The following is an 18,144-nucleotide window of genomic DNA, read 5'->3' on the forward strand; positions in this document are numbered from 1 at the left end:
GGCCCCTCAGCCCAACTTGCCCCTGCTGTCTCTGATGCCCAATCCTGATGAAGGGTCTCAGCCCGAAACATCGACTGTATATTCCTCTCCATAGATGCTGCCTCACCTGCTGAGTTCCTCCAGCATTTTGTGTGTGTTTGCACGCCTATTAATCCTACCTGCCCACATTAGGACTGTATCTCGCTACTGCTTTCCTACCCAGGTGCCTATCCAGATGCCTTTCAATGTTGGAATGGCACAGCAAGCAAGCCAACAGATCCACCTTACCCCAAGGTCTGCGAAGGGGCCATCGTACAGAGCCAGCTGTGCCACCCGACACCTGTCCCTGTTTGCCAGCGTCTGCGGGGTGCTGTAGCCACCGCGCAAGGCGTTTTCTTCAGCAAGCATCGACTCCAGCTCCGGCGTGGCTCCCCCCGTCACTAATGTCCGTATCAGAGTCAGGATATTGTCGTTGAAGTATGTCTGTGGAGATAAAACAAACTCTTTAAATGAGCACTATTAAAGTCATCACTGAAGAAATTCAAATTACGCTTTTGGAGGACTTTGTGCAGTTAAAACTAGCGGCCTGTCACTTCACATGTTTTATCTTGGAAGTGAAAAGACAGCAGACTCCAATTACTCTGTTTTAGTTGTATGTCCCATTAGGTCCTTTCACTATATATCTTTTCCTCAACACACAAATTCAGGTCAGTTTTGTTCTAAAGGGCAGAAATTGCAATGATTAATTCCCTCTATAATTGGTGTTAGTGGCGATGCAAAGTCTCCCTCTCTCAGTGTTAACTTCACAACCTATATGAGGCTGGGGAAGATACAGAACTAGAGGATTCTAGACAGGTTTAAAGCTCATGCAAGCTAGAGTGCCTTTTTTCCCCATCACCGATTCATTTGGGAGCGGCCTTTATGTCGAGAATGTCGCTACACATCGCCACAAGTATACTCTGACTGTCCTCTCCTGCGATCACATCCTCCATCCTCACGACAGGAACTGACAGAAATCAGGCTTAAGTATGTATCAATTAAACATTTTGATTTCCTTAAAAAATAAATGCATGATGAGGAGAAAATCCCAGGTGGTCTTGTTTAAAACACTCGAGTGTGCAGGGAAGCAGGGTTTATTAAGTGCAGGCTCCTTCAAGATGATAGCTTGCCAGCATCGATAACTATTCCATGCTGTCAGGTAAACAATCAGGCTTAGAAGTATTTGCTTAATGTCAATATGATATATTTAAGGTTCCTTGAACTAATAGAAATATACAAAATTATGAGGGGCATAGATAGAGTCGAGAGTCCCAGGGAGCAAATGTCAAATGCTAGAAGGGATGCCTTTAAGGTGAGAGGGAAAAGTTTGAAGGAGATTTATGAGGTAAGTTGATTTTTAATGCAGAGAGCAGTAGGTGCCTGGAATGCACTGCCAGGGGGAGGTGGAAGAAATAGACACAATAGCAGCATTTAAGAGAGGTCAGGTAGACAGGCAGGGAAAAGAGAAAGATTAGCTTTGCTTGCCACATGTACATCCAATTAAATGCGTGGTTTGCATCAACGGGCCGCAGAGTCCGAGGATGCGATGAGGGCAGCCTGCAAATGTTGCTACGCTTCTGGCACTAACATAGCGTACCCACAACTTATTGACCCTAACCCGTACGTCTTTGGAATGTGAAGCACCCGGAGGAAAACCTCGTGGTCATGGGAGAATGTACAATCTCCTGACAGAGAGCACTGGAATTGAACCCGGGGCAGTGGAGCTGTAATAGAATGGCACCAACCACTATTAGAGAGTGGATTACTGAGAGATGTTCCACGGCAAGCTAATAACTAACAAACATAAGGAGCTAAATGACATAACTCCCAATAGCGAGTACGGGCATTAAGATGGACAGTTAATCCCTAATGACAACCTTTAATGATGGACAATAAATATGAGGTGGCATTGTAGCATAATTGCTTTACAGTACATGCCAATGATTACTGATTAGGGTTTAATTCCTGCCTCTGCTGTAAGAAGTTTGTACGTTCTCCCTCAGGGTACTCCGATTTCCTCACACATTACAAATACGTATGGTTGGGGTTAATAAATTGTGGGCATGCCAAGTTGGTGCCGGAAACGTGCCTGCTCCCACCACAATCCTTGCTGATTTGATTTGACTTAAACACTGCACAAATTGATGTTTTAATGTACATATAACAAGAAAAGCTAAATATTAGCCTTGCTCATGACACTGAAAACTGAATTTAAAAAAGTGTCAAATCTCTGTCTAGCTGTAGCCAAAGAGTTCCATCAATAGTCTGTAACCTTTACAGTAGCGTATAAGTGCTGGGTCACTTTTTGCTATATCAGGAATGGATACCGAGAAACATGGCGAATGAAAACAGTATATGCAGCTCCAGGGATTGGACGGTGACTATAAGTGAATCACACAGCCACTGCTACAAGTGAAGCCAGCTCAGCTCTAACATGTGGCAGCTATCTGCGATTCTGACAACGCTGTCAGCCAGAATGATAGATGAGAGTTGTCTATTAAACCATCAACACCTTTGTTCAATGTGAAATGCTGTCTGAATGATGTTTTGTTCTAACCGCTTTTCAAAACCACGATAGAAGCCAAATTGAGACATCAAAGTAATGGAGTGTTTCAATGCCCAGAAATTCATCTCCTCCTCGCTGGCAACTCGTAGACGACGTCACACAATGGAGGGCACACGGTGCCAGAGCAGTACCCACAAGCCCCAGTACTGCTTGAGGATTGTCACTCGGGGAGCTAGACGCTGCAGCGACCTTGTTAAGTCATCTGATGTGCTCAGCACAGCTCCATTTGATGGCAACGTTTGTGAAACGTGTGTTGACAGAAACTTCACTTTGCTGATGCCGCACCAAATCGGACTGTCTAATCAATCTGACAGATCCATTTATAAACTTTTGCTATATTAGTGCAAGTTGGATTCAACTTAAATTTGCATCTGGTGCCAGCAATGAGTTGCTGATTTTTTTTTTTACTTGTCGCTGCCTGGTACATTAGATTACTTCACATTTCTTGCATCAAGTGATTTACGGGCGGCACGGTAGCATAGCAGTTAGCTAAACACTATTACAGCGCCAGCGATGCAGGTTTCCTTCCCACCATTGTCTGTAAGGTGTTCCCCCTGTGATCACGTGGGTTTCTTCTGGGTGCTCCTGTCCCTCCTTGCCCCCTCCTCCCCAACTTTCTAAAGACGTACCGGTTAGTAGGGTAATTAATTAATCACATGGTGTAATTGGACGGCATGGGCTTCTTGTGTTGGAAGGGCCTGTAAGTGCCGTATCTCTAAATAAATTGCAAATCTCAGAAGGAAAGCACATTGGAACTAGTTCAGTTTTGCTGTACAAGGGATTAAAACCCTCTGATGAGCACACTCTGAGCAATTCTGTACCAGGTTCACAAATTACAGATCTCTCTGTGTGCTTCCACAGCAGTTTGTAGCCCCTGTGCTCATATACTGGATACACTAACATCTGTCCCTAGTGTTAGAATTATGGGACCATACTTCACAATTTGTCAGCTGTGTTTACACTGATGTTTAATGAAAGTGGAACCATATCTGTTCTGCTCACTGCAGAGTGCCCGAACCTCCCTGATCTGAAGCTGTGACAAAGATGAAAGAAAAGTCACTTCTACAGACGTACGATGGAGAGCATTCCAACTGGCTGCATCACTACTCGTCAGATTGATACTAGCCTCAAGCCATCTTCAAGGAGCAATGCCTCGGGAAGGCAGTGTCCATGATTAAGGATCCCCACCACCCAGAACATGCCCTCTTCTCATTGTTACCACTAGGAAGAAGGTACAGAAGCCTGAAGGCACACACTCAGCAATTCAGGAACGGCTTCTTCCCCTCTGCCATCCAATTTCTAAACGGGCATTGAATCTATGAACACTACCTCAATACTTTTAAAAACTTTTGTTTTTGCACTACTTACTTAATTTAACTATTTAATATACATATATACTCACTGCAATTCAGTTTTTTTTCTATATTTGTCATGTACTGCTGCAGCAAAATTTACACATTTCATGACATATACCAATGATATTAAATATGATTCTGACTCCATTACAGTCAATTTCTCACCATGCTATATTTAACATTTTGTCCCCACTTTTCCCTCATGCTACTGGCAACCAAACAATTGGCACAGACACAGCAATTTAACCTCAGTAATCTTCCATTACTGAATTGCAGAACTGTCTCCCTTCAAATGACTCAGTCTACATTTCCTGCTGCCTTGGGAAAGTGGCCATTATAATCAAAGAGCACGCCCATCTTGGTCATTCTCTCATCTCTCCCTTTCCATTGGGCAGAAGATACAAAAGCTTGAAAATATGGCTCAAGGAGAGTTTCTATCTCACTACTGGAAGACTCTTTGACAGTCCTCTTGTACGATAAAGATGCACTGTCAATTTCTCAATCTTCCTAACACTTTATTTGTCCACCTGCACTACACTTTCACTATAACTGTAGCACTATGTTCTGTAATGTGTGTTTATTTTCCCCTTTAATATAACATATAACAATTACAGCACAGAAACAGGCCATCTCGGCCCTTCTAGTCTGTGCCGAATGCTTACTCACACCCAGTCCCACTGACCTGCACTCAGCCCATAACCCTCCATTCCTTTCCTGTCCATATACCTATCCAATTTATTTTTAAATGACAATATCGAACCTGCCTCTACCACTTCTACTGGAAGCTTGTTCCACACAGCGACCACTCTCTGAGTAAAGAAGTTCCCCCTTTGTTCTACCTCAACGTACTTGTACTCAAAATAATCTGTCAGGATGCATGCAAGAAATGCTTTTCATGCTTTTTGGTACATGTGGCAATTATAAACCATTTAGAATTGCAGGGAGTGCATATTTGAAAAACAACACTTGGTCAAAGAGGTAGGTTTTAGGACAGAGAAGGAGGTTAAGCAGAAATTCAAGACTTAAGGGGATAAAACAATCAGGTGAATGAATAATCTGAATCGGAAGGAAAGACATGAGGCTGGAGAGATGGAGCCCAAGTTGAAGGAAGGATTTCAGAATTAGAATCAGGTTTATTGTCAGTAACATACAGTATGTTATGACATCTGTTGTGTTTGCAGAACATTGCAAGTCATAAAAGTTAAAATTATAGCAAAAAAAATAGCAAAAAGTTAAAATTATAGCAAAAAGCGATCAAAAATAGTCAGGTGGTGGTCAAGGGTTGATGGTCCGATCAGAAATCTCATGGCAGAGGGGAAGAAGCTGTTCAAAAATCATTGAGTGAGTGTCCTCAGGCTACTGTGCCTCCTCCCTGATGCTAATGATAAGACAAAAACATGTGCTGCATCATGAGGGTTCCCAATGATGGATGATGCCTTCCTGAGGGGAAGAGGTGCACTTGGATTCAATGCAAATGTAGGTTGACAGTCCACGGTAAAAAGGATCTGATTCAGTTTAGGGTAGAGATCTCGATAAACTCAAACGTGAAGAGGAAAAGAGGATGAGAGACAAGCTATAACATTGGAATAGCTAAGTTTAAAAACAAAGATAAAGGCATCAGAGATGGCTTTTGTTTCTTATAGTTCCTCAGGTTAATATTGATAAACTAAATAAAAACTAGGACTCTGGAACATAGAACAAGAATACCCTTTAGTGTAGATCACCACATTTCTTGGAAGCAATTTTCAATCTTCACCTCAAATTATTACACTACCTCCTACCTTTCCCTCTTCCTTCTTTTCCCCAAACTCCCTTCATTTACTGATCTATTTGGACAAGCCTCCTAACTTCAAAGTTCAAAGTAAATTTATTATCAAAGCACGTACTGTATGTGTCACCATACACCTACTTGAGATTTATTTTCTCTCTTACAGTAGACCAAAGAAATACAATAGAATCGATGAAAAACTACACACAAAGACTGACAAACAACCAATGTGTAGAAGAAGACAAACTGTGCTCATATGTAAAAAATGAATAAATACATAGCACTGAGAAATTTATGCTAATGAGAACTTAATACTGATGACTCGGCTTAGTGTCAAAGGATTGCTCGTTCTTCTGGATTCTGTTAATGAGTTAAAGGGTATTACTTCAATGCAAGCAGTGGTTGTTGTTGTTTAGTGCTCCATGCATGCTGGGAAGGACTGCTGAGTGAAATATTTAACACACAGCAAGTCCAGGCCTTGTTCTGACACATTGAGAGGACTGGCTGTCAAAGGTGAGTCTTCCAGGCATTACATTGCAGCTACTCTGGAGCACTTAGCTAACTGAATTCCATTATTTCTGCAACCCATTCAATAAAAATCACCAACCGCTTTAACTGTGGTTGGCTATTATTATTTTGAAGAGATGCTTTGAAAGCTTTTGATCGCTTTCAAAATAACCCCAGCTTTCTTACACGGTGCTTTATTTTGACAAAACAAGAGCCACCCTTAAAAATACAGGTTCTGTTACTGGCAGGGATCTCAGCCGATCGATCCTGCAGGTACTTATCACAGTTTGAAACCACCACAGAACTTCACACCAGCACTCTTTACAGCAAGCCGTCTAGTCCTAACGGGCCAGTTGAGGCACATCATTTGAATGAACCTTTGCTTCAAACTGATTCGAAATGCAAACTATGATTCTCCTGCAGAATTAATACAAGCAGTAAGAAACCACCTTGAGGAGCTGAACTCTTAACAGTGCTTCACCGTCTCAGCAACTTCCCTGTGTGCAGCTGTCGGCACGTAAGGGGGAATCTAAATGTTTCTGAAGAGACTGGCAGGGAACTTAAATAAATCTTTATTCTCTATGTTTTAATGTAACAATACCATCAAATATTGTTAAAATTTAACTGCTGTCTGAATGCCTCTAAGCAGAGTTCCAGTTCTCCAGTACATGGCCAAGAAGGAATCTAAACCTTGTCTGATCCCAAATCAACCTGAGTAGGTAATTATCTGTAAGTGCTACTTGTGCATTGTGCTTAAAAGGATAACTTCACTGCTATTGTCTTTTGAAAGGATGTGCAGCTCAAAAAAAAATTACTTCAGAACTAATGGAAAGTTCAGTCCCAGATATACACTCAGTGGCGACTTTTTCAGGTATAGGAAGTACCCAATAAAATGGCCACTGAGCGTATTTCTGTATATATGCGGTCTTCTGCTGCAGTAACCCATCCCTCTCAAGGTTTGACGTGTTGTGCATTCAGTGACGCTCTTCTGCACACCACTGTTGTAATGGGTGGCTACTTGAGTTACTGGCATCTTCCTGTCAGCTTGAACCAGTCTGATCATTCTCTTCTGATCTCTCATTTACTTGGTGTCTTCACCCACAGAACCGCTACTCACTGGATGTTTTTTGCATCATTCTCTGTGAGCTCTAGAGAATGTTGTGAATCTCTAGGAGTTCAGCAGTTTCTGAGATACTCAAACCATCCCATTTGGCACTAACATCATTCCATGGTCAAAGTCACTTGGATCACATGTCTTCCCCCCCCCCCCCCCATTCTGATGTTTGGTCTGAACAGCAGCTGAACCACTTGACCATGTCTGCATGCTTTTATGCATTGAATTGCTGCCACATGATTGGCCGATTAGATATTTGCATTAACGAGCAGGTGAACAGGTGTATCTAATAAAGTGACCACTGAATGTATGCTGTAGTTTGAAGTTACTCTGGCACCCTTCCTTTACAGCATATTGTCATGGTAGAGAGCCTTCTGAGTTCCTGAGATCCCAAGAGCTTAGCTCCTTGTAGGGTCATCCATGTTAGTAAGGGGGAGGTTCCAATCAAAGAGCGATCCAGCCTATACCTCAATGGTGGAGCTGGCAGAAGATGATAACACATCACAATGGGAGTGAAAGCAGAGGAAGGCAACAGCAGTGAAAGGTCCCCGGTCATAAGATTATAAGGTATAGAAGCAGAATTAGGCCATTTGGTCCATTGCTTCTGCTCTGCCATTTAATCATGGCTGATACATTTTCCCTCTCAATCCCAATTTCCTGCCTTCTCCCTGTATCTCTTCACACTGTGTCTAACCAAGAATCTATCAACATCTGCCTTAAATATACCCAGTGACTTGGCCTCCAAAGCCGCCTGTGGCAATGAATTCCACAGATTCACCACTCTCTGGCTAAAGAAATTCCTCTTTGTCTCTGTTCTGAAAGGACACCCATATTCAGAGGCTGTGTTTCTGGTCCTACATTGCCCCACCGTAGAAAAAATCCACTCTACTGAGGGCCTTCAATACTCTATAGGTTTCAATGAGGTCAAATCTCATTCTTCTGAATTTCAGTGACTACAGGTCCAGACCAACCAAACACTTTTCATATGATAAGCCTTTCAATCCTGGAATAATTTTTGTGAACCTCCTCTGAACCCTTTCCTATGAAAGCACACCCTTTCTTAGGTAAGGGGCCCAAAACTGTTTGCAGTACTCCAAGTGAGATCTCACCAGTGTTTTATAAAGCCTCAACATTACATCCTTGCCTTTATATTCTCTTCCTCTTGAAATGGATGCCAACATCATATTTGCCTTCCTCACCACTGACTCTAACTGCGAATTATCCTTCGGGGAATCCTGCACAAGGAATCCCAAGTCCCTTTGCATCTCAGATTTTTGAATTTTCTCTCCATTTCGAAAATAGTCTACCCTTTTATTTCTTCTTCCAAAGTGTAGGACCATACAATTCCCAACTCTGTATTCCATCTGCCACTTCTAAATCTAAGTCCTTCTTTAATTTCTTTACTTTCTCTAACTTTGCCTCTTGCCAATCAGCCAATGCTCTACCCATGCTAGTATCTTCCCTATAATACCATGGGCTCATATCTTGTTAATCAGTCTCATGTGTGGCACCTTGTTAAAGGCCTTTTGAAAATCAATATCTACCAATTCTCCTTTGTCTATTCTGTTTGTCATTTCTTCAAAAACGTCCAACAAATTTGTCATGCAAGAGTTTTCCTTAGTCATCTTGCACGCCAAGCCACTGGACCCTGACTCCGCTCAGTCAAGTTCCGTGCGGTAACTGCCTATGCATCAGCCTTTCCACGTTAAGTGAAGTCATGGACAGGAATTCTTCAATAAGGAATAACCACTTTGGAGAACATCACACTTGACTCCAGCGATCGCACTACAACTACTCTGAAACCTTGAATTATACTCAATAGCCAGTTTATTAAGTACATCTGCTCATTAATGCAAATATCTAATCAGCTAATTATGTGGCAGCAACTTGTTTCATAAAAGCATGCAGACATACACCAAAAGGTTCCATTGTTGCTCAGAACAAGCATTGGAATGGGGAAGAAATATGACCTAAGTGTCATTGACCATGGAATGATCGCTGATGCCAGACAGGGTGGTTTGAGTATTTCAGAAACTGCTGATCTCCTGGTATTTTCACACAACATTCTCTAGAGTTTGCAGAGAATGCTGTGAAAAACAAAAAGCATCTAGCGAGTGGCAGTTCTGTGGGCAAAAATGCCTTGTTAATGAGAGAGGTCAGAGGAGAATGGCCAGACTGGTTGAAGCTGACAGGAAGGTGACAGCAACTCAAATAATCAATCATTACAACAGTGGTGTGCAGAAGAGCATCTCTGATCGCAGAACACGCCAACATTGAAGTGGGTGGGCTACAGCAGCAGAAGACCACACTGGGTTCCACTTCTGTACCTAATAATGTGGGCACTAAGTGTAAATCAGCACACCTTATTGAAAAAAACGAGCATGCAAATTCCCAAAGGCTTAGCCAAATCCTGCTAAACTCTGGCTTGGAGAGGTTGATAGATCATCAATGACTGACTTGCAAGGAAGGATCTATTTTGAAACAAAACATACTTATCAGACAGAGGCAGTGTAAAAACTAATCGTGGAAGGGACGTGAAACCACATTGGTTTGTTTTTACGTACCGCACTCATTAGAGAGTCTAACACACTGACAGCAAATGCGGTCCCACAGGCAAATGGCTGCGTCAGGTACAACTCGGTATCTGGATCATCGTCGTCATCTTGGTCCAAGAATTGAACGTTGGAGTCATTCACTGGGGGAGGAAAGACAATATGTCAGCACACACTGACCGAACCAGGGAGGGTCAAGAGCTCTTGACAATTACTAGTAGATTTAAAAGACTGCAATGTCAAAACTTTGCACTCATTTATTTAACAACTCCATGCACAGTGATAAGCAACTGGAAGTTACTCTCTGCGTTACAGCCCCCGAACTTTGCCTTCAGAGAGTAAATATAGTAGGAATAAAGAATTTGTTCTGAAGACTATTTCCCTTTTCTCAGACTTCTGAGAAGAGCTTTAGAAAGAACCGTCAGTCAGCATGACAGAGGCCAATGAAGATGCTACAGCAAACTGCAAGACACAATACTATGGGGAAGATAACAGCAAGGACAAAGGGCAAGGGGAACAAGAGACGCTCTGTGAAAATAATATTAACTGTTGGGGGCGCGAAATTAAAAGGACATAGCCAAGGCAGCGAACGTCAATCACAGCTAGCAAAAGAAAAAGTGCAACAGCGGAGAAAAATTCCCTTCAGCCAAATGAAAAGAAGAGCTATGGAGTGAGGTGAGGCTGTGTAAGAAGAGAAAGGGGCTGCTTACCCAACTCAGTTATCATTAGGATGTTGGCTCCAGTGTTTTTTTCCTGACTGAATGAAACCAAAGGGAGCAATTTGCCAGGTTTAACTAATAATGAATGAGAAATTGGTAAACAGGAGAGTACAAAAGACACAAGAAAAGAGAACACATATTGTAGGTAATACTTTCAATATGGAGCAGCAACTTATCAAATAGTTACAGTTTCTAAATGAAGAAAAAGTGTTTGTTAATTAGCTACAAAGGAGAGCTAGCTTGAAGTACCTATAAGCTTGGACTTATTTGTATATGGACCCCAACTAATGAGATGTCCATTATAAGTTCCTCTCTAAGTTTTTCCTCTTCTTTGCTGAACGTTGTTACCTGAGCACAAGGTGGTGGAGGGGAGGGTCAACATATCCAAGGTTAATGCTATCTTTGTTAATGCCCAGTGCTTGGTAGCCACAGAGGCACTGCAGTCGCAAGTCTTAAACCTTGTTTCATTTTATTTTGAGAAACAATGCCAAACAGGTCCTCCCAGCCCAATAGCCACGTTGCTCAGCAACCCACCGGCTTAACCCTAACCTAATCACAGGGCAATCTACATTGACCAATTAACCTACGAACCCATACATCTTTGGACTGTGGGAGAAAACTTGGGCACCAGGAGGAAACCCACGCAGTCACGAGGAGAATGTACAAACTCCTTACAGAAGGCACTGGAATTGAACTCCGCACTCCGAGCTGTAATAGTGCTGCAATAACCGCAATGCTATCGTGGCTCCTCTTCACCACTACCAGGTCACATCAGGCGAAATAAACTCCAAGCGCTGGGTACTACTCTGCATGGCTCCTTCCCGTGAGGTATTTCTCTCTCCCTCTCTCCTGCCCTCCCGCCCTCCGCCCGCAGGAATACAAGACAATACTTTAATGAAAACTGCTTGTTGTCCTTGAAAGAAAAACTCCAGTGAAGTTATTATTATGAAAATTACCACTGTCATTCAGCTCCTGTCAGCAGAAATCACACATCACATAAGCATAAACAACCCCTGCCAACAAGTCCAATGCTTAATAGTAAGGTGCTCAGTGGCTTGTGTTGCTACTGAGCATACAGATGATGTGCATCTATGTAAACCTGGAAGTATCTGTAGCACAGATGTTCTTGGGTTTGGGTTAGTGGGGTACAATTTGGGCAGTCTATCTAACAAAAAATTTGCCTGCACTGGAGCGTATCCAGTGAAGGTTCACGAGAATGAAAGAGTTAATGTGTGAGGAGCATTTGATGGCTCTGGGCTTGTACTCTCACTATTCAGAAGAGTGAGGGAGGGTGATTTCATTAAAACCTATCGAATATTGAAAGGCCTAGACAGAGTGGACATGGAGACGATGTTTCATGTGGTGGAGGAATGTAGGACCAGAGGGCACAACCTCTGAATACGAGATGGCCTTTTAGAACACAGATGATGAGGAGAAATTTCTTTAGCCAGAGGACGGTGAATCTGTTGTATTCATTACCACTTACGGCTGTGGAAGCCAAGTCATTGGATATATTTAAAGCGGAGGTTGATAGGTTCTTGATTAGTAAGGATATTGAAAGTTATGGGGAGAATGGGGTTGAGAGGGATAATAGATCAGCTATGATGTAAAGGCAGAGCAGACTCAATGGGCCAAATTGCCTAATTCTGATCCTATATCTTACAGACAGTAGAAGGAAATAGTTTAATTAGGCAATATTAGCTTTAATCAATTCAGCACAAATCATGGACTGAAGGATCTACAACTGTGCTGACTGTTCTGTGTTCTATGTTCTAAACAGAGCAACTGCAAAGACCCAGTAAGAGCTGAGATAAGTTTTTTGTTTAATTTGATCAGAAGATAGTAGAAGGAACAATGCAATACTCTGCTTATAGGTCAAAACAAATTAATAGCTCGCAGGTTATGGAGGTCATCTCACAAGAGATATAGCTGTCTGTTTATGATTCAGTGATGTTGACAGCTTTATATGAATGGTCATGTTTATATTCAACACTTGAAATTTGGTCTTTTTATCTTCTACAAGCTGCAATCTTTAGACATTTTTTTAGCAGGAGATGAAATACTCAAGTTGCTGAACACTGATGCTATAAATTGGGGCTAGACACGGAGAAAGTCATGGGCTGGATTACACTGGATTGGGTTTGCCAGTTGCTTGTACTTGATGGACCTCAGTGCCTAAGGCCTCTACTGTTCAAGTTCTGGCCTCTGAGCAACCAGTGACAGCAGGCAAAATCAGGGTTAGTAAGGGCGTCAAAGGGTAGGGGGGTGGTGGTGGGGGGGGTGGTGGGGCAGGAAGACAGGAGAATGGGTTTGAGAGGGACAATAAATTAGCCTTGATAGAATTGCAGAGCAAAATCAATGGAGCAAATGGCCTAATTCTGCTCCATGTCTTATGGTCTTTTTCTCCAGAGTTTTGCTTTCTGTTAAATATGAACATATTTGAGATGCTTCAGATAAATTAATAAAACCTAAATACAAGAGGATTTGAGTACAGGAGCAGGGAGGTTCTACTGCAGTTGTACAAGGCCTTGGTGAGACCGCACCTAGAATATTGTGTGCAGTTTTGGTCCCCTAATCTGAGGAAAGACATTCTTGCCATAGAGGGAGTACAGAGAAGGTTCACCAGATTGATTCCTGGGATGGCAGGACTTTCATATGAAGAAAGACTGAATCGACTAGGCTTATACACACTGTAATTTAGAAGATTGAGGGGGGATCTTATTGAAACGTATAAAATTCTAAAGGGATTGGACAGGCTAGATGCAGGAAGATTGTTTCCGATGTTGGGGAAGTCCAGAACAAGGGGTCACAGTTTAAGGATAAAGGGGAAGCCTTTTAGGACTGAGATGAGGAAAAACTTCTTCACACAGAGAGTGGTGAATCTGTGGAATTCTCTGCCACAGGAAACAGTTGAGGCCGGTTCATTGGCTATATTTAAGAGGAAGTTAGATATGGCTAAAGGGATCGGGGGTATGGAGAGAAAGCAGGTACAGGGTTCTGAGTTGGGTGATCAGCCATGATCATACTGAATGGCGGTGCAGGCTCGAAGGGCCGAATGGCCTACTCCTGAACCTATTTTCTATGTTTCTAAGAGATTCTGCAGATACAGAAAATCTTGAGCAAGACACACACAAACTCAGAAAGTCAGGCAGCATCTCTGGAGGGGCAGAAATGGTTGACGGTTTGGGCCGAGGCCCTTCATCGGGACTAATGAAATAAAATCTAAGTAACTGATTTAAAATAAATAAAAAATGAAAAATAAATAAAAACATTAAAGTGTGATAATAATTCACCTTATTCTGAAGGGTGAGAGGTTTCAGTTTGTTACTCAGGGCCTGAAGGGATGGAGGGGATGAAACCCTGCTCATACTTAAACAGTATTTTCATGCGTACTTGAAGTGCTGTGACCTGCAGTGTTAATGGACCCAGTGCCCGAAGGTGGGATTAAGTTGAATAATTCTATCATACAGCACAGACATGATGACCTTACTGTGTTGTAAATGTTCAGTGACTCTGTGAACTCTTGAGTCTGGGCCAGATGCAGTTCAGCAGTGTGGCTCGGTGACAAGCACCCCAGAGTCTCACCCCTAAGTTTGTCTCAGACTGAGTTTAGGCCTTGCTCCACTCAACGTCTGGGGGCTCCTTTCTGGATCACCACAGTCAGGAAGATTCATTGCATTACAATCTGACTCCAGAAATTTTGGGTAAGAGTGCAGTTTTACAGTGAGATGCGTGAACATTGATTTCTTGTGGTAATTTCTTCCCCCTCCCCTTTCTCTCTCTTTTTATTCCCCATTCTAACTTCCCTCTTACCGCTTCTTCTCTCACCTGTTCATCACCTTCTAGTGCTCCTCTCCCCTCCCTTTCTCCCATGATCCACTCCCCTCTCCTAGCAAATTCCTTCTTTTTCACTTATCACCTCCCAGGTTTTCACTTTAACCCTTTCCCACATCCACCCACCTTCCCCCTCATCTGATTTCACCCATCTCCTATCAGTTTGTTCTCTTTGTCCTTCCCACACCTTCTTATTCTGGCTTCCTTCCCCTTTCTTTCCAGTCCTGATGAAGCGTCTCAGCCCATCACATCGACTGTTTATTCCTAAGTGTGTGCCTCTCTAGATTTACAGCATCTGCAGAATCTCTAGTGTTTCTGCATCTGTGTTCCTGTTTGTTTCCGGCAGTTCATCTGTATTTCAGAAAAGCATCAACATCAAGAACGGAAGCAGTTTCCCATCCAGATGTAGGTGAACTATGTAGACCTTGTGGTGGTATTTTTGAAGCATTGTACCAGCCACTGCTGTGATTTGGGAGTCAGCTATTTTCAATAACTGATGTTTCGTTTGTAGCTTTATGTCTGAAATTTGTCTTGTAAACAGAAACACCCAACAGCCAAAGGAAACGACACCATTTTTGATTTGGAAATCTTGCTAGGCCCGAGTGTTGCAGCAACAAATCAAAGGCTTTGAGTCCTGGAGTCATTCTGCACAGAAACAGGTTCCTCCTAACAGAGCTCAGCTGCTCCATGCTGCCCAAATTCTCACCTCAATTAGTCCCACCGAACTCAGCAGCAGAGACCACAGTGAGGAGCAGTGAGAGAGGGTCTCACTGAACTTGTGTTTATAAATTAGCCCCATTTGCCTGTTTTTGGCTCATATCTCTCTCAACCTTTTCCATCCACAGACCTGTTCAAGTTTATTTAAATCTTGTTAATGTATCTGCCTCAATCACTACCTCTGGCAGCTCTTTTCATATACTGACCACTCTCTGGGTGAAAATATAGCCCCTGAGGTTCTTATTACCTGTCTTCCCTCTCACCCTAATTCTACAGTATGCCCTCTAGTTCTTGATTCTTCAATGCTGGGGGAAAAGCTTGTGCAAATTCATGCTATCTGTACCCTTCTCCAAAAGGTCACACCTCATTCTCCCTTGCAATGAATAAAATCCTGACCTGGTCAGCCTCTTTCCATAACAGAGCTCCTCGGATCCTGGCAATGCCCTCCTGTATCTCTTCCGCACCCTTTCTAGCTTAAGGGCATCATTCCTATAGCAGGGTGATGTAAACTGAACACATCATTCCACATGCAGCCTCATCAATGCCTTGTACAACTTTGTATAGAGCAGCGAAGCGGTATCTCCATCTGAGATCCAAAAGCAACATTGCAAGATACGACTGAGTGTAAGAACAGGTACGTTTGGTATCAGATTGTTGCTCTGCATACAGTTACAGAAAATTAATGTGAAATTGCTCCAAAATTATTTAATTTACCAAGGTTATTGGTATGATGGAGAAATACAACCTGCAAAGGAATGGCAAGAAAGGCACCCAGGTTCCCTACACCATGGGCAATCTGTATCACAAATACAAAGAACAATAAACTAACTGAAGTGGAAAAAAAAATCATTTGTCAATGGACACGTTGTCAGCTCTGGTCAATCTCTTAGAATGTGCAGTTAAATTTTTCTTACATTAAACCCTTACAGAAAGGGTCACTATTAATTCTCTCTGTTAAATAAAGTTTAAATTCTGGTTAAAAAGAGATTTTGCTCAAAGGCACTTGGCATACAGTATTTCATGGTTCAACGCTCATTTTCCCCATCGAGCTGATCAAAATACAAATTAATTAAGATGTTTAGTTAAAACTTGGTTAACAGCTCAGGGCAACTCCGTGCTTCATGTGAATCTAAAATCAGATAAAGAGTAGTAAATATGCCTCTTGGAAGCTGGTCTCCCCAGGATTCAGGCAACCTAGAGGCTGGTCTCTGGAGCACAGAAACATTTCACTCCTGTTCTTCTGAGAAGTTTTTGTTTATTCTCTTCCTGACAGGTCCTGGGGACAATCTGTATGTTGCAGTGGGAAAAAAGCTATAAAGCACTGATCGGTGAGAATGTAGCCCAGGGATCGTGAAGCAGAGTGCAAAGGGATTACCCTGTTGAGACTGGTAAAATTATTTGCTAATATGAAGAAATAATGTAGGTGCATTACTTTTTTTATATCTAATACAATGTTGACCTCACTTATTCTATGTGTGTTCACTATATTATGAAAGAAAATAAATTAGTAACTCCACATAATCTGCAAGCAAATGCATGAGATTTAGCCCACATATTAAGGGAATCTGATTTTTACCCCTTCTCACCTGACTATTCCTTCCTGCTGTGTCCCCTCCTCCTTCCTTTTCTCCTACTGTCTACTCTCCTCTCCTATCAGATTCCTTCTTCTCCACAAATTCTGCATCAAAAGGCTGGATATTGAGATAGGTGTGGACAAGAACAAAATGACTGGTAGTCATCATAACACGTAACTCAAAGCAACACAGACAAAATGCTGGAGGAACTCCGTAGGTCCAGCGGCTAAGACCATAAGATATAGGAGCAGAAGTAGGCCCTTTGGCCCATTGAGTCAGCTCCACCGTTCAATCATGGACTGATTCAATTCTTCCAGTCATCCGCACTCCCCTGCTTTCACCCCATACCCTCTGATGCCCTGGCTAATCAAGAGTCTATCTCTGCCTTAAATACACCCAATGACTTGGCCTCCACAGCCGCTCATGGCAACAAATTCCATAGATTTACCACCCTCTGACTAAAGTAATTTCTCTGCATCTCAGTTCTAAATGGACATCTTCAATCCTGAAGTCATGTCCTCTTGTCCTAGAATCCCCGACCAAGGGAAATAACCTGCCATATCTAATCTTTTCAGGCCATTTAACATTCAGAATGTTTCTATGAGATCCCCCTCATTCTCCTGAACTCCAGGGAATACAGCCCAAGAGCTGCCAGACTGTCCTCATACGGTAACCCTTTCATTCCTGGAATCATTCTCCTGAATCTTCTCTGAACCCTCTCTAATGTCAGTATATCCTTTCTAAAATAAGCCCAAAACTGCACATAATACCCCAAGTCTGGTCTCACGAGTGCCTTAAAGAGCCTCAACATCACATCCCTGCTCTTATATTCTATACCTCTAGAAATGAATGCCAACATTGCATTCGCTTTCTTCACAACCGACTCAACCTGGAGGTTAACCTTTAGGGTATCTTGCACAAGGACTTTCAAGTCCCTTTGCATCTCTGCATTTTGAATTCTCTCCCCATCTAAATAATAGTCTTGCCATTTATTTCTTCCACCAAAGTGCATGGTCATACACTTTCCAACATTGTATTTCATTTGCCACTTCTTTGCCCATTCCTCTAAACTATCTGCATAAATAGTTGTTTCCAGCTGAGATCCTTCATCAGGACTGGAAATGAAGGGGGAGGGAAGCAGAATAAGAAGCAGGGTGGAGGCGAGGGGGCACAAGCTAGAAGGTGATAGGTGAAGCCAGGTGGGTGGGGGAGGAGGGTAATTAAGTAAGAACTTGGGAGGTGACAGGTGGAAAAGGTAAAGGGCTGGAGAAGAAGGAATCTGATAGGAGAGGAAGTGGTGAATGCAGGCTCACTTTTGACATTTAAGAAAAACTTGGACAGGTACATGGATGAGAGGGGTTTGGAGGGATATGGCCCAGGTGCAGGTCAGTGAGACTAGGCAGAAAAATGGTTCGGCACA

The 18,144-nt window shown here is 42.6% G+C and overlaps 1 protein-coding gene across 16 annotated transcripts in view; it reads right to left on the bottom strand.

The window, feature by feature from the left end:
* The window catches only part of kcnma1a (potassium large conductance calcium-activated channel, subfamily M, alpha member 1a), a 913,789-nt gene that overhangs the window by 46,766 nt on the left and 848,879 nt on the right, over positions 1-18,144 (bottom strand). For 9 of the 16 annotated variants that reach the window (XM_073025436.1, XM_073025438.1, XM_073025437.1 and 6 more), the window contains 3 exons: positions 10,591-10,674; positions 9,893-10,023; positions 268-462 (listed from right to left, as the gene is read on the bottom strand). In XM_073025436.1, the coding sequence (XP_072881537.1) occupies positions 268-462; positions 9,893-10,023; positions 10,591-10,674 (410 nt within the window). The remainder of the gene's footprint in view (positions 1-267; positions 463-9,892; positions 10,024-10,590; positions 10,675-18,144) is intronic. The other 7 variants (XM_073025439.1, XM_073025443.1, XM_073025442.1 and 4 more) reach the window with 1 other exon arrangement.

Source organism: Hemitrygon akajei, chromosome 21 (assembly GCF_048418815.1).
Source record: "Hemitrygon akajei chromosome 21, sHemAka1.3, whole genome shotgun sequence".
NCBI classification, from domain to species: domain Eukaryota; kingdom Metazoa; phylum Chordata; class Chondrichthyes; order Myliobatiformes; family Dasyatidae; genus Hemitrygon; species Hemitrygon akajei.